The following is an 18,620-nucleotide window of genomic DNA, read 5'->3' on the forward strand; positions in this document are numbered from 1 at the left end:
ATTTTTAGGACCAAGACCAGCGCATTTCTTGATTAATTAATCCATGTTCCTTCAGTTGTCATGAATTGTCTCAGTAAATTATTTTTGGTTTTAGGAATGGACACCATAATTGACTCCTCGTTATATTTAATATACTTTGTAGAGATGTTTGTGAGTTCCTCAAGTCTGCAGATTTCACTGTAACCAATTATTAAGATGACCTAAAATAGATACACATAAATTTTGTATAAATGCAGGTTTAACACGTAGTTTATAATAAAAATAACAAAATTGAAAAATTACAATAAAATTAGTGGGTATTTACTTTCATGGCCCGATAAATTTTGTCATCAGCTTCTGATAGAAATTTATTGATTTCATATTCTTCCAAAATTATAAACTTCTTTGGTACATATCCCTCAGAACACCGTTTTAAAATCGCTTGAAGTTTGCGATATTTTGAAATTCTTTGCATTCTTTGTCTTTGTAATTTTTTCATTATATGTTTTTTCTGTTATCTATTTCATTCTTCTGCTAACCTGTCCGTTTTTTTAGCTTTGCGGTGGTAATAACCACCACTCTCACAAACGTTTTCGCGGAATTTTGTTGTGTTATTTTCTTAAGTTTGTGTTAGTAGATTACTTTCAATGTTGTGAAACTATACTAGTAGCTTTAGCAGTATTATTACGTTTTCTGTAGGAATATGTATGTACAATATTATGTAATTGCCGATGTATGTTCCATTTTCCCCATTTGTTACTCTAAAATAATATTTTAAACTTACGAGTAATTTTCATAATAATAAAGCATGCTCACAATCGATAATTTCCTTTTAAATTATGGGAACAAACTAATAACGGTAACGTAATAATTGTAAAGCAAGTATGTTTCTATCGTTAGCTGGAAATCGAGGGACATATTACATCCTACAATTTAAATATACAAACAGTAAAATAATCATTCATACAAAAGTCATCAAAGGACTTTTATGAAATTATTCTGCAGTAATACTCTTATAAACCAGAATTTGCAACTTTTGCTTCAACAATTACTTTTAAGGTAAAACGGTTGATAAACGTCTTTTGAGAACACAGTTGCAGACTACACGCTGAAATTTTTCTGGTAAGTTTCTAAAAATTTTGTCTCACAAATTACAACAATTGCAAGTCCTCAAAATTTTGCTTAAAAATTGTTCCTTTGAATTACAAAGCATATGTTTTGATTTAATAAGTATCACCAAAGCAAATATCTTAACACTTAACACTCATAACTAGCATTTAATAGAATTAATATGAGAAAAATTAAAACTACAGCTGATTTCACAAAAAACGGGACAATATGAGCAAATCAGTTTCTCATAGATCAAAGAAAAGCAACGGGAATATGATGTTCATGTCAGTGTAATTTTCCCGTTATTTTTTTGAAACCAGCTGTAAATAGTTAGTTCAGAAAATGAGTGAGGCAAGTACAAATTCTTGTTTTAGGTTACCATCATGGATGACGTTAATAATAAAATTATAATATGTAGATCAACAAGAAAATACTTGAGATATATTTTACTATGGCCTTATCCTCACGAAGAGCTCAAGTCAGGAAATTATTATACCATCCAGATTGGGGTTTACATTTTTGTAACTTCTATTACATCTTTATCTATACTAATACATTTAATAATCACAACTGCAAGTACTATTGGATACACAGTGCAATTTTTCTTAATATCTGGGACATTTTTTAGAAAATTTAGAAGTTCCGGTGATGGAAGACGTCACTGTTTTGGCATCGATTACAGGAATATACTATATGACATTTATTTACGTAAAAAATCAACCAAAATTAGCAAATCTTTTAAGAGAAATGTCAAATTTCCAAAATTTTGGAAAACCAACTAATTTCGATCAGAAGGAACGAAATTTGAGTTTACTCTCTAAAGCTGTTTTTGTTTATCTCGCAATTTGCGTGACACAGTACAATGCACTGAAATTTAATAAAAAAGAAGAGTGTGAGGAGAGAAATAAAAACCAAGGCCTTAGAGAAAATTGTGGATTTATTACACAACTTTGGACTCCTTTCAGTACACAGAATTTTGTTGTTTACTATTCGTTGTATGCATACGTATTTCTCTCCATGCAGTTGTTAATGAAACCAAACATGTTACTAACTTATCATGCTTTTGAAATTACAGAACATTTGATTTTAAGGATTGAACATTTAAACCAGATGTTTTATGAATGTTTTGACAATGTAGATTATAATTGTTGTCGCTCTAGACTATCTAAATGTATTTTGTATCACATACATATACTGAAGTAAGGTTTTACAGAATACGCCATCTGGTAAATTGATTTTGATGCACATCGATTTTACAGTTTAATTTCCATAACCTAACAATACGAAAAAGTTATAGGAAATTAGGAAATGTTTTTAAATCAATCTCTAGTCAGTTCATAGATACAAAAAAATTAAACTCTAAAATATCATTGTTCACTGTCAAAACTATAGTTCAGTTCACTATTAATATTCTTTTGAGAAGTTTAAAAATGAACTGAGAAAATATGTTAATAAGTTGGTTTTTAATTCACATCTAAAATTCCTGTGTTTCAAAATTAGTTTACCACCGGGAATTCTTCTGCAATAAAATATTTATTTTAGTTTAGCTAAATCACTAGATGAATGCTTCTCGAATGGAATGTTGACTCATATCACTATTACAGCAATAATTTGCGCTTGCATAGGAAAACAGTTTACAGAAGTATACAAAAGTAGAAGTGTTTTTTAATAAAACATTCTAAATATTTTAGGGGGATCATCTATGTGCTGTGATACATTTTTCCGGCTGGATTTTTACTCTAGCATTTGCTTGTTTTTCGGGGCAACAGCTAATTAATGCCGTAAGTTACAAGTTTTTATAAAATTTTTGTAACAGCTGCTTTTTTTAGAGTGAATCTATTCCTTCAGCTATATGGTTTTCAAAATGGTATGAAGTGGATATCAAACTGCAACGCGAAGTGTTGTTCGTACTGGCAAGATCTCAAAAGACTTTCTATCTCACTGCTGGCCCTTTTAATGTTCTTTGTTTTCCTCTGCTTGTTTCGGTAAAATTTAGAAGAGTCCATACATATGTAATAATTGCAGTTTTTACAGGTGGTTAAAATGTCGTATTCAATGCTTTGTTTATTAACAAAATAAAATAGCGAGTTGCAATTCGTCAGGTTGGATATACACTGCTGTTGAGGAGTCACTTAGTTATTTTAAGAAGGAAAAAAATCGGGGTAAATGACCATGTAATAATCCAAACAACCACAGAAATAGAGCTCTTGAAAATAAACAGATTAAATTTTATTACTAATCAACCCCTACTAACCAGTATTTTAATATAAATATATTACTGACATAGTCGTCTTTGTGGACACATTTACAGCAGGAATAAAAGATAAATCATCCTAACATACATTTTGTCCGCAGTGAAGTAACTTCCAAATAGTGATAATTTTTCTAAAGTATTTGCGAATCCAAGGTAAGTAAATATTTAGTTCTGCTTCTGAGCGATTTCTGAAGGAAGGTATTTCTCGTTTTTTTTTCCATGGGGTTCTGTCGCAACCATTGTGAGACCATTCCAAACCATTTTTGTACAACAGCGATCCTTGATTTGAAGTCTTGGTCAAAGAAGATCGTCGATCTTCAGTCCGAATTAAAAGACCTGAAAACCGAGGTCAGCAGTTTAAAATCGCTTCTGGACGAAAAAATAACCGAAAGAAGTGTAAATGCTGTAGATAACTCCTCAATTAATCAGAACTCTGATTGCAACATGATTATTAATGAAGTGCTTGAACGTCAAAAGCGAGAAGCAAATGTCATAATGTTCAACGTAACGGAATCACAAAAAATCTCACATACCGAAAGAGTTTCAGAAGACACTATTCTGGTTAAAAAACATCTTGAATTAATTGTACCTGACATCAACACCAATAATATCAAAATGTTTCGTCTTGGCAAACTAAATACCACCACTTGTCGACCAATTAAAATAATTTTCAATCCCCCAAAGAGGCATATTCTGTTTTACGTAATAAAAGAAATCTTAATAATGGAATAAAGATCCAACCTGATTCCACACCTATGCAAAGAGACTATTTTAACTCGATCAAAGAACAACTTCGCAAACTCCATGAGAACGGTAATACAAATAAAACTATTCGATTCATAAATCGTGTACCCAGAATTGTCACAAAAAACTAAACAACAATCATGGCTATCTGGATTTATTTTACCAAAACGTTCGCGGCTTAAGGACTAAGTTAATCGATTTTCTACATGAAACTATTAATCTGAACTATGATGTAATCGTTCTAACTGAAACTAACCTCTGCAACAACATCTCTGATTCTGAACTATTTGGACATAATTACACAGTCTACAGAAAAGATCGTAATCCATCTACAAGTGATAAAGTTAGTGGCGGTGGTGTTCTTATTGCGGTGCTTTCTAAATACTCATCAAATGTCCTCCATACTCCAGAAAATCATTGTGAGAATATGTTTGTGTCCATTAACCTGGATCAGCACCATTACATCATTGGAGCAGCCTACATACCTTCTTCTTCTAACGACGATGTTTATCTAAATTATATGTCTTCCGTGGAATTTATTAGAGATCGTCATCTATACAGTGATATATGCTTTTTAGGTGACTTCAATTTACCTAATATTAGCTGGTTACCTAATTCTAACGCTAATCTTAGCCTTGTTCCTGTTTTAAAATACAATCATATGATTGACAATGTCTTTGTTGATTCACTTAACTATTTGGATATTCATCAGTTTAACCATGTTTTAAATTGTAATAACTCCTGTCTTGACTTATACACATCTCTGTAATAACTTAGCTTACAAACTTAACTTCAAAAATGCTCGCTATGGTGAAATTAACGACTACTTTTTTACTATAAATTGGAATAATTTGTTTTCAGTTATAATATAACAAGTGATATGATTATTATCGATAATATTTCGAGTGAAACCGAGCTGCAGATTCAACGAGTGCGAAGCGCGAGTTGAATGTGCTGCTTCGGTTTCACGAGCCATATCTTCGATTATTAATCATATCACGAGTTATATTCAACATGAGAATATAATAAATGAACACATTTGTTAATAATAGAATTGATTTCGTCGTTTTGAGCTTGCCCCCAACGTTGGCAAGCCATAATAGACAAAAAAATTTATGAAATTCTAAATTTTGTCAATTTGACAGTTTTTAAATTTAGGTAGTACCAGACCACAATAAGGCAATAAAATTATTATCGCTGTGATAGACATGTAACTAAGGACATGAACAAATTCTATTGGAAGAAATGGGGTCATGTGATACATGAATTATATTCTCAGTTATAATATAACAAGTGATATGATTATTATCGATAATATTTCGAGTGAAACCGAGCTGCAGATGTGCTGCTTCGGTTTCACGAGCCATATCTTCGATTATTAATCATATCACGAGTTATATTCAACATGAGAATATAATAAATGAACACATTTTTTAATAATAGAGTTGATTTCGTCGTTTTGAGCTTGCCCCCAACTTTGGCAAGCCATAAAAGACGAAAAAATTTATGAAATTCTAAAATTTGTCAATTTGACAGTTTTTAAATTTAGGTAGAAACCGACCACAATAAGGCAATAAAATTATTATCGCTGTGATAGACATGTAACTAAGGGCATGAACAAATCCTATTGGAAGAAATGGGGTCATGTGATCCATGAATTATATTCTCAACTAATGATATTAGGACAAATTTTGATATTTTTTACAGCGTTCTAAGAACGGCTATTGAAATCTTTATCCCTAAATCTGTTGTTGCTAATAATAAATTTCCAAATTGGTTCTCGAAAGACACTAAACTACTTATAAAGAAAAAAAAAAGACTATTTAAAAAATTCAAACTTAGTCATGATATAGGATACTTTAATAAATTTAAAGAAATCAGAAATTCTGTTAAAAGTTTGATTCATGAAGACTACAAGAAATTTATATCTTACACCGAAAACAATATCAATACCAACCCTAAATATTTTTGGACATATGCCAATTCATTAAGAAAAAACTTTGGAATGCCAAAATGGATGCTACACAATCAGGAAAATTCGAACAACCCTCAAATTATTTGTAATATGTTCGCTGATTTTTTTCAGAGTACATATACAAACCATCAAAACCAAAATATAGACGTCCCTAATTTATATGTATTCCACAGTAATAATACTCTTAGCTCAATTAAAATTTCAAACGACATTGTATTTCACAAATTATCCAATTTGAAAAATAACTTAAATCCCGGGCCAGATGGTATTCCTGCTTTCTTTATAAAATATTGTAGTCCAACTCTTACTTGGCCAATTATCCTTCTTTTTCAACTTTCTCTTGATTCTGGCACATGCTCTGAACAGTGGAAATCCTCATTTATTATCCCATTGCATAAATCTGGCTCCAAAAGTGAAGTTAACAATTACAGACTTATTGCTTCTTTGTGCTCTTTATCTAAAGTTCTGGATTCTATTGTTTCTGACCACTTAATCTCAACATTTAAAAATAATGTTTCCATCCACCAACATGGCTTTTTACCTAATCGTAGTACAGTAACTAACCTATTTGAGTATACTAATTATATCAATAACTCAATGGAACAAGGATATCAAGTCGATGCCATTTATACTGACTTCTCCAAGGCTTTTGACCGTGTTGATTTACAACTTCTTTTAAATAAATTAAAATATTATGGCGTGATTGGAAGTATTTTATATTGGATCAGATCTTATTTAACGCACAGAACGCACGTAGTCAGTATAAATGGCCATCAATCAAAAGTTATTAATGTAACCTCAGGAGTACCGCAAGGCAGTCATCTCGGTCCAGTGCTTTTACTTTTCTTTGTTAACGATATCAGAAAGTGCTTTTCTTACTGCAAAGATCTTCTTTTTGCTGATGATTTAAAATTATTTATGAAAGTTACTGATGTTAACGATACGATACTCTAAAAATTCAGCACGATATAGAATCTTTTTGGGAATGGTGTTGTAAAAATTCCATGGGCCCTAATATAGATAAGTGTAAAACCATTTTATTTACAAAAAGCAATGTACCAATTGATACTTCATATCATATCAATAATAACGTATTGTCGAAAACCGACACAGTTTTAGACCTTGGTGTTACACTAGATTCTAAATTAAATTTCAGCGTTCACATTGACAATATTTTAAGTAAGAGTTTTCGCTTATGTGGTTTTGTTAAGAGGCACTGCACAAATTTTAACAATATAATAGTAATTATTAAATTATTTTCTACGTTGGTGAGGCCAGTTCTCGAGTATTGTAGCATAATTTGGAATCCCTTCTATAAAATACATATTGATAGGATCGAAAAAGTTCAGAAGAAAATAGTAAACTTTATTTTATTTAAATTGAAGATTATAATAATATATAATATAATATTTTATTATAACCCAACAAACATAAATGTTTTTGTAGGGTATTAAAAAGAATACAATCTTACAAACTAAAGATAAATTCACTTAAAAGAAGTTCGTATCAAGTAAAAGTTTGATTCTATTCTGAAAAATAATAAAAGATTCAAAAATATCGACTTTGTTTTGAACGCTGTGATAATAACGAAACATATTTAAAAGTGGCGAGTGTAGATGCTGATTCGTATTAGGCGTTTCAAAAGAAATGCTAGTAAAGGAGCGAACTCCATAACTCGGTACCTGAAAATTAACATTGCTAAGTAAAACAGGGCTATCAATAATACTATGAATTAATTTATATAAAAATACAAGTAAATTATAAGTTCGCCTCGAATTTAAGCTTGGCATATTAAACTGATCTAAAAGACTATCGTATGATACATTCCTATAAGGATAAGTGCCAGACATTACAAAATATAAATGTTTTAAGTGTTTTTTCTGAACACGCTCAATTGCATTGATATGTACATTGTAATAAGGACTCCATATTACGCTTGCATACTCTAATCTACTACGAACAAGAGTCTTATACAACAATTTTATACATTCTAGACTTCTAAACTCACGTGTATTACGATTTATAAAACCTAACATTTTAACGGCAGTGTTAACTATATAATTAACATGAGGCACAAAAGACAAACTAGAATCCATTATAACCCCCAAATCTTTAAATTCATTACATCTATCAATTTCCTCGTTGTTTATATAATAACTGCTTACTATATTTTTTATTTTTTTACTAAAAGTCATGACTTTACATTTTTTTCGATTTATTTCTAAGCCGTTATTAATGCACCAACTAACCACTATATCTATGTCACTTTGCAGTGATTTACAATCATTATCGTTAGCAATAACTTTGATGATCTTTAGATCATCAGCATATAGAAGGGGTTTACAATGTAAATGCTTAACAAGGTCATTAATAAAAATTAAAAATAATATCGGACCTAAATTTGATCCTTGCGTAACACCTGAATGAGTCCCGAACTGTATTGATTTATATCCTTGGTACTCAACATATTGAAACCTATGACTAAGAATCGAATACACTAAGTGAACAAGATTATTACATAGTCCAAATTTTTCGAGCTTAGTAATTAAAATGGTATGACTGACTCGATCAAAAGCCTTAGTCAGGTCTGTATACACTACATCTACTTGCTGCTTGCTGTTCAATGCATTCGAGACAAATTGTGTAAAGTCACATAGGTTGGTAATAGTAGACCGACCTTTGTAAAAACCATGTTGTTCTACAACAATTAAATTAGATACATGACTATAAATATGATTCGATAATATAGATTCAAACATCTTTGAGAAATTCGATAGTAAGCTAATTGGTCTGTAATTAACAATGTCATTATGCGAGCCTGATTTATGCACAGGGCAAATTTTGGAAAGTTTCCATCTCTTTGGAAAGTGCGCATTTGTAATAATAAGATTAAAAATATGTAAAAGCGGTGCAACAATACATGGTAAGCAGTCCCGCACAAGAAAAGCTGGTATATTGTCAGGGCCCATGGTGAATGAATTCTTCAGTTTTTTTCCAGCTTTGGTAATATCATTGGAAGTTACACAAAAGGTATGCATCACATTTGCATAAACATCACAATTGGTGGTATCACACCTTGTAATTATTGGCGCACATTTATCGCCATTTGATGTATTACTTGCACTATCACAGCCACTATCATTATTTGGTTTATAAACACTACTAAAGTGTTGGGCGAACATGTCCACAATTTCTTGGGGCGATGTTAGCGACTTATTCATGTAAACCATATTTGCAGGAATTCGACTAGTGTTTCTTTTGTTATTTATATAGGCCCATAATTTACGAGAATCTTCTTTGACAGCGTTTTCGGCATTTATTTGAAATTTATAATACTCTTCACGCGTACGTTTTCTTATTATTCGACGATACATTTTAATTTTGTCCCGGTACATTTCAAATTTAAATTTTTTATGTAGCTTTATGTACCGATTTTTTTCTTTGATATAAAATCGAATGTCCTTTGTAAACCATATAGGGTAATGAGAGTATGAGATAGGACATTTGGGGACATAATAGTCTAGAAGCGTATATAATCTATTATAAAAGAAATCAGTTGCTCTGTCAACATCCTTTATTTGTTCCAAGTCATTCCAATCCATCAAACAAAGAGCTCCGTACAGTTCCTGATAATTAGCTTTCCGAAAATTGTATCTAACATTCGTTTCAATATGGCTTCCAAATTTTTTAGAACTATCTATTGACCAACTTAGTTCAACCACGAGGCTGGGATGTTGCCGATCTTCTAGGACCAGTGGATACTCACTACTGCTAACTACACAACTGATATCATTAGATACATTTATTACATCCAAAATTCTGCCATTAACGTTTAAAATCTGATTTTGTTGATGTAATGAGTTGTAGTTGAGAAAGTTAATGAAGGACGAGCACAACAACGACATTTTATTGGAAACATAGTAACTCTGAAGTTCACTAATATTGAAATCACCTGCAATGACTGTTGCTTCAGATGGCACCAGCGTTTGTTCAAGATACTCAAAAAGTTGTTCATATATTAATTCACTTTGAGATGGTGGAATGTACATGTTAACGAACTTAACATTCTTATTACAAAATGATACTTTAACTGCTATTACTTCAATTTCATCAATAGGGCAATCTAGATCAATTTTTCCGCTTGGAAACCTAGTGTCTACGGCTATAAGTACTCCTCCACCTGTCTTAACTGGACGATCTGATCTATAGACATTATAATAATTTCCAAAGAGTTCAGTCGACATAACATGAGGTTTGAGCCAAGTTTCAGTCAATAAGATAACATCCCATTCACTGGCTAGTAGATTAGTATAAAATTCGTTAATTTTTGTATTTAGGCCACGCGTGTTTTGATAAAATGCTGTTAAATTATATGTTAAATTATTAATTTGTTGGGTTGACTTTAGTTTTTTATTTGTTTCTTCACAATAGACGGAATCCCACCCCGGTACTTTAATAATATATCTTCTTCACCGTTAGCTTTTCTCATGCGAAACTCCTGTCTAACATTATAACTTATATTTCTTTGACGGATAGTAAGATCGTGGTTAATGTAAACATTATTGGTAGGCCTGTATTTGTTAAGTATGCGTTGAGGATCCTTTTGAGATGAGAAAATTAACTTTAAAGGTCGAACTTTATGTTCATTAAACTTTCCCAAACGATAACATTCGAAGTTAGATGGGTCAGTAATACCTGTAGATGCGATGATATTTTTGACTTTATTCAAGTCATCTTGCTCTTTATCCTGTTCAGTATCCCCAGTCGATTCCGCAATGTTAAAGACAATCAAGTTATAAGAACGTTGGTGACGGTCCTGAAGTTCTACAATGAGTTAACAAAAATAATTATACCTACTGCGAGAGACTGAAGTTAATTGGTCTTCAATCACTCGAAACACGTCGTCAGTATCAAGCTATAACTTTTGGACACAAAGCTTTACATAGCAAAATTGACTGCCCCAAAATTGTAAATATGTTTACCTTGAGAGTTCCTTCCTACAATACTCGAATACATGAATTTGTAGCCATCGGTGTTCATCGTACACACTACGGTTATAATTCTCGATTTGTCCGTATTGCTAGGTATATCAACGCTATATCCGAAGATTTAGACCTGTTTCACTGTAGTTCCAAAACCCTTAGACGGTATTTGGTTTCATTGTAGAATGATGTATACTAAATTATTTTTGCGAAATTTTGTTACGGTATTTATTTTTCCCCCTTATAGTATGTAGGTATGTAATTATTTTTATAGATGAATATTTTTTTTTATTTCTTTTTGTTATATCTGAATTCTGTCTTTACTAAATTAATTTTTATTGTTGTTCGCATGTATATTAGAAATTGCCTGTTATATACTATGTATTTTGGCAATAAAGGTTATATTATTATTATTATTATTATATTATAATATACTTGACTCTTCTCATCTGTACTCGCTTAAAAAGTCTAGCTACCCGGCGTGATTTAATGAACAGATAATTGAAACTTCAAAAATGAAGAACTATTACAGAAAGACGTGGAAGAAGACGTCCAGTGCATTCTATCACATTGAATTTAAACGGCTTAGGGCATTAGTAAAGTAAGTAATCAAGTCAGGTCATGATAATTACCTTAGAGAAATTGAACAATCTATTCATTCTACACCCAAAAATTGATGGAAATATGTGCGTTCTAAGAAAGATACAACTCCTATTCCTGACAAATCACCTACAATGGAAATGTCTCAGATGATCCCCAGAAAATTGTGGATATGTTTGCGGAAAAATTTTCAAAAGTGTATCTTCCTGCAAACACTGGCATTCCCGACATCATTACAAATAAATTATCTTTTAGTATTCAGCCTGTTACGGAGGAACAGTACTTTATCAAACAAGCTTATTTTTGGTGAGGATCTTATTTACCCAGTTTTCTTGTTCGGGATGCAAGATTTGTGTTAGCTAAACTGTTATCTATACTTATATAATAAAGCTGAAGCTGTTGTTTATTTGAACACGCTAATCTCAGAAACTACTGGTTCAAATTCAAAAAATCTTTTTGTGTTGGATAGTTCATGTATCATATCTACATATAGGCTATATAAAATCACGCTACGATCATTAGGAGCGAAGTAGCAATGAAAAATTCGGAAAAACGGGAAAATTATTCCTCCTTTGACAGCTTCCGTTGCTTACGCTGCTTAAACGGTTAAAGTTACGTAAAAATCATGTATGACGAAATTGTTCCCCTCTAAAAGTTCTAAAGAAAAGTCCGCGACAGCATATGTCTATCTTTTAAGGTCGAGTCAGTATAACCTTTTTTATGGTAATGAAATTTGTTCTAAAATAATAATGCATTATGTATAAAATTCTCGCGTCACAATGTTTGTAACCGAACTTCTCCGAAATGGGTAAACCGATTTGTATGAAATTTTTTGTGTCTATTCGGTAGGTCTGACAATAGGTTGTAAACTATTTTTTAAACCCCTAGGTGATAAGGGTGGCCCACCCTAAAAAATTTTTGTCTATTTTTTGGACAAAATTTTTTATTTTTATTTTTTTAAGAATTGGCATCAAAAAATACACATAACCCTAAATTTTTGACCTTTCTACCACCAACCCCCATTTTTTAATCGTCTATATAATAAAAATCAATTGCTGTTCCTGTTAGTCTCGCCAAGACTCAAAAACGGCTTGACCGATTTGAAGAATTTTTTATATTACGGAGATGGTTTATAAATAAAAAAAAATAAGGAAAACTTAAAAGAACAGTTAAAAAATAAAAAAATTCTAAAAATTTTGTATGGGAATCGCCACTTCGAATTAATTTCAATAGTTGGCGTTTCTGACGGACCTGTCGTCTAACTGACGTGTCATACAAAACTAATTCTTCCGTGCAATTGTGAAAAGTATATTGCATTTCAAATCGTTCTTTGTTTTTCGTAAAAAAAAACGTCGTTTATTTTAAGAAAAGTCTTGGTTAAAGTGAATTTAATTACACATTGCGAAAGTTTCTTATTAATTTTGATCTGCCATTCTATTTACCTATATTCACTTTGTTGGTTTCGACAAAACCTCAAACTTTACCGTTATTCGAGGATTTAATTTGAAGTTTTCAATATTTTAAAATTCTCAAGACAAAATTTACAGATTTGATTGACTGTGAAACTAATTCTGTGTCGTTTTATGAAGTTCATTAAAATGTCGAGAAGACGACAACCTCACATAGGTCCACGAAGTCAATCAAATGTGCGACGAACTACCTCAGGTGTAAACCGCAATGATTTATTTCATGGGTAATTCGGATATGGAAGTTGATCAGCGTTGTGCTCATAATCAACATAATCAAACATTGAAGCGAGACATTGAGTGGTATGAATAAAACTGAGTAGATACTCATATTCGAAGTACGAAGTACCTACTTCATTATTACTCTTATATACCTGAGCATCTACTCTATGTACTGAGTACCTACTGGGAAACATTGTATCTCCCCGAACACAAACTGAACATCTACGCGTTTTGTGAGCATTTAATCTAGAAATGAGCATCGGCGTGGCAAATAACTGAGCTGTCTGTAAAGTGGCTTAGAAAACGAGTAGGATCGTTGTAAGAGTGAATTTTAACTAAACATGGTGACTTTCATGAATGTGGAACGTCGTCAAAAGGTGCATTCAGTTTGAAAAACACATTAGGAGCAAGAATATCGAAAACTTTTCATGTAATTAACTTTTATTTATTCATAAATTGTGCAGTGCGTTTTTTCTAACACTGGCCATAGAGATTCCCATCTCAAGGTGTCTACCCCATACTAACTTATATTTTGGTGACTCGATTTTTGCCTTGATGGTTGAACACTGTCACTGTTGTCCTTTTTTGTTGTATCGAGATGCTACTTGAGCATCAACTGTTACTTACTGAAGTATTAGTATCATCTAGAAAAACTAGAAATATTTTGATTTGATATTCGAGTAGATACTTCGTATTTCGAGTATGAGCATCTACTGAGTTTTATTTATATCAACCATTGTCAAAAAATTGATCGAACGTTGTTTCGACAGAACTTCCTTCGCACCAAAAGTATAATGAAACATATTCAGCATTTTCGAGTTGAGTCTTTTCTTCACACAATTTTGTGATGACCTAATCAACATTTACTATCAACACGTAGATATACCACCTTGGATTGGTGCAGTGTAATACTAAAAATAACTGTATTGTATTCCCAAAATTATCTGCGAAAATCGAGTGAGCCATTCCATCAATTTTGTGGGGGGAATAAATAAATATTCTTAACAATTTACCATGCTTACAATAACTTTAAAACGTCTGCAAGGTCTCAAAGTATTCATTTTTGCAACTCTTGAGTTATTCACTAAAATAAATTGACTGATCCATATATTTTTTTGAGTCACTGTAAAAGCAAATCTAAAAAATATGAATGCAGTGATAAATTACGAAAATATACTGATGATATTTTCCACATTTTAGATAGGATTTATTCGGCAAAATCTTGAGATGACGTCTTCAAGTTTTTGGGCTTGATAAACAGATATATTTTGATTGAAAACCTACCATGTCAAACAGTAACTTCAAAACGTCTGCAATATTTCAAAATTCAGTTTTGCAATTCTTGATTCAATCAATAAAATAAATTGACTCAGTGATTAATTTTTTTGAGACACCCCCTATAAGCAAAACTGAAAAATATGAGTGGAATGATAAATCACAAGTATAGTCTCATCCTATTTTGGACATTTTAGATAGGATTCATTTGGCAAAATTTTGGGCTGACGTCATCAATTTTTTGGAGGGGATAAGTAAATATATTTTGAATAAAAATTTATTATGCTTATCGTATGTTTAAAACATGTGCAAGATTTCAAAGCATTCGATTTTGCAGATTCAAAATTAAATTGTAGGTGAAACGGAGTTCACGGGGTCAGCTAGTCAATCATAATAATCAATCTAGCTGTAAAAAGTTCTGTTTTTTCGGATTCTTGGACATGTGCTGGAGTCACTCCAATTTTCGAAAAGGGAGATAAATCAGAATGATGTTAATAATTACACACCCATTTCAATTCTTTCTAACTTCGCCAAAGTGTTCGAGTTAGTCATTTATAGAAACATCTTATGCAATGTTCGTAGTCATTTGTCAATACACCAACATGGATTTATTTTTGTCGCTCAACTGCTACCAATCTGTCTGCCTTAACCCAATGTCTCAGCAAGATTCTTGACAACCGTGGCTTTTTAAAACTCATAGCGTCTTACCTCATTAATAGGATCAATTTTGTTTTTCACAATGGTTTCACGTCGTTTAGTTAGGTTGGGTCCTGTGGGGTACCTCAAGGTTCCAATTTGGATCCACTACTATTTATATTGTTTATCAATGAATTGCTTGCGTCTATGAAGTGTAAAATACTAGCTTCTGCTGATGACATACAACTGTATGCCTCTATCAACAGTGTCTGATTATCTTAATTTTCAAGCTCAATTAAATCTGTTTATTGACGGCTGTCAGCTTTTGCAATTAAGACTAAATCCTGATACGTGTTTCGATCTGACTTATACTTACAAAAAAAGTAAGTCCAATTCCTACTTTCTACGTAATGTGTAACCAATCATTACAAAAGAGAGAAATTGTTAAGGATCTTGGTGTTACCTTTGATCCGCAGTTATCTTTTATTGAGCACATCAATGACATATGTTTGACTTCTTCCAAGATTCTGGGACGTATATACCGAACAACTATTGACTTTACGAACCCTTGTTTAATTAAAAATTTTTATTTTGCATTTATAGTCAGTAAACTGGAGTATGCTTCTACTGTATGGTACCCAATTTATATTACACACCAGTTTGCAATTGAGAAAATTCAGCGTCGCTTCTTGAAATTTTTGACTTTTAGGCGTAAGGGTATTTATCCAGAGCGAAATGCTGATTATAATAATGTTGATGCAAAGACATGGGGTCATAAGTTTTGCCAGAAGGAGAGAAACACATAGTGCCAACTTTGCATGGAAATTGGTGAACGGGAAACTTGATTATCCTGATCTCTTGTCGTCGTTAAATTTCTTTGTCCCAAGGATTGCAACTTGTCATATGTCTACGTTTGATTTTTCAACTCCTAAAAGCAATACTCTTTGGACTCACATTGTCTAGAAATGCTAACAAAGAATGTGATGATATTTTTGCTATTACGATGTAGTTTGCAATTTCAACTTGTTTATTTAATTATTTTTGTTATAAATTATTAATAACAGTTGAGTTTAGTTTTAGATTTAGTACCTATTTTTTATTTTGTCCTATTTGCTGTCTGTTGGGCAAATCAATTCTATTATTATTAATATTATTATTATAAGTGCAAGTGGTACATATGGAGACCTGAAAGTGATAGGGCTTTTACTTGGTTTTCAAAGTGGATATCCTAAATATCCATGTTTTTTATATCACTGGGATAGCCGGGGTCGATCTTTACATTAAAGATTATGGTTAAAGATTGGGTTTGATGAAGAATTTTGGAAAACAACGTGGTAATGAACAAACAACCGTTCAGTAAATAACACCACCTACATTTCGCACTGTGAGAGCAATACTCACGTAAGTCAAAATTTGCCGAATTCTTAAATTTATCATTAAGTTATAAAAAATTAATGTAGTTTTAGTACATGTAAGTATAAATGGCTTTTAATAGCTGCGTACTACTCAAATTAACCAAAATGTTTGCATTACATTTCCGAAAAGTATACATGTGCACTTAATGCACGAATGCCGTTTCTCAAAAATAAATAAAATCTAAGCAAGCTATCATGAAGCTTTTGATATTTCGGTCGGTGTTGATAATCTGATACGAATTTAGGTACAAATCGAACAGAAAAATACACAATGTCTTCTAATATAGTTAAATCAAATGTGAAGTTAGTAAATTTTTGGAGATCCATTCTGTTCAAGTTTTCATTTAATTTGGGGTTGTTGTCCGCCTCTTGAACGTTTGTAGTGTATCACTGAGACTGAATGGTTATGGTTACGACATGTTTCGACTTTAATAATTAACGTCCTCAGATTTTGTATAAATTTCAGACATTCTAATTATTAATTTTATCAATATATTTTCCTAAGTTTTAATATCCATGTTACTAGCTTGTTAAACATAAGCTGATGATGACGTTAATTAATAAAGTCGAAACATGTCGTAACCATAATCATTTAGTCACCTAATGATACACTCCAGAGGTTCAAGAGGCGAACAACAATTCCAAAGTAAAGTTAGTAAGTTATGGATATCTGTAATAGCTTTAGCAAGAAAAACTGGAAAGCCAAAGTTGGTAAGTAGAGCAGAAGAAGAATGTTTAATATAAAAGAATTGACCGAAAACATGGGAATACATTTTTCTTTGAATGGTAAAGATGGAAAAGTTAATTGGAGCGAAATAAAATTTTTAAAATTATGTATTATGTAAAAAAAAATTAAATACACTAGATTATCACACATTTTATAAGAATTTAGCCGTAATAGATATTGAATGAATTAATATTATTGTGATTGTTTTGTATTTTGTTATATTTTTTTAATTAAAATGTGGTGCTAGTTTGCTCTTGTATTAAATTTATTAACACGCAAGTCAAAATATTTGATATTGTGTACCAGTGCAATAGTCACGTAAGTCAAAATTTCTTGTTTTCTATAAGGAGTAGAAGGTTCTAATCTAAAGGCAAAAAAACACTATTAATAATAGGTTGACAGCACGACTATAATGTATTCCTAAGTATTTCGTATTTAAAATACAAATATAATATTTAAAAACCTTGGGAATGTTAAATCATCATTACTCAAAATATGCTGTTTTTGAATTACGTGACTATTGCTCTCACAGTGTGATTTGGACTTGTTCGATACTAAATCATCAAGCTAAACAAAATGTTGGAATAATAAACAATCACCAGCATTATTTATTTGATAATGCAATTTGATATCATCAGTGAAAAAAAATATATCAAAATCTTAGAATTGCAAATATAAATGTAATGTACATATAAAACAATAGTGGACCCAGTGTGGACTCTTGAGGTACACCCAACAAAAATATGTAGCAATCAGACATAACCATTGATAACAACATAATTCTTACGGTTGGCCAAACAGACATCGAAAAGTTCAGTTAGTTCGTTTGAAAGAGGAATGGTTGAGAATTTGTGCATTTGTTTGGGATCTTTACCTTAAATTTAACAATTGGACAGTCTCTCCCCGCTCACTCGCGAGTCTGCTCACTCCACGCACTTTCCTTCTTACTCCGACTTGCAGACTCTCTAGTCCCGTCTTTTACGACCTTTCACTGCGCCGCAAAAGTTTTAAATTTAAATCTTACTTAACCAGCACTAGTAATTGTTAATTTATATTTAACTCAATCGAACGCTTTAGTTAAGATTGGCTTCTTCGATTGCTGACAAACATCAAGCAGAGATTTAGTTAGGAAATAAATTTTATTATGTAAAACAGCAGTTGTGTAGCAAGGATATTGATCTGAAATTTTTACCAAGTGCTCTATCACCACTTTTGAATATTGGCACAATTTCAGC

General features: G+C 31.8%; 1 protein-coding gene across 1 annotated transcript; it reads left to right on the forward strand.

Moving 5' to 3' along the window:
• Window positions 1-803: 803 nt before the first annotated feature.
• On the forward strand, window positions 804-3,227 carry LOC135125597 (odorant receptor 2a-like). Its single transcript, XM_064051234.1, has 7 exons — window positions 804-1,101; window positions 1,464-1,665; window positions 1,718-2,288; window positions 2,632-2,731; window positions 2,781-2,870; window positions 2,919-3,074; window positions 3,124-3,227. Exons 2-7 carry the CDS (start codon window positions 1,473-1,475, stop codon window positions 3,166-3,168), a joined length of 1,155 nt encoding a protein of 384 aa, XP_063907304.1. The 5' UTR covers window positions 804-1,101; window positions 1,464-1,472; the 3' UTR covers window positions 3,169-3,227.
• Window positions 3,228-18,620: the final 15,393 nt, after the last annotated feature.

Source organism: Zophobas morio, unplaced genomic scaffold (assembly GCF_036711695.1).
Source record: "Zophobas morio isolate AGI-343-1 ecotype UQ-CSIRO unplaced genomic scaffold, CSIRO_AGI_Zmor_V1 ptg000009l, whole genome shotgun sequence".
NCBI lineage: Eukaryota > Metazoa > Arthropoda > Insecta > Coleoptera > Tenebrionidae > Zophobas > Zophobas morio.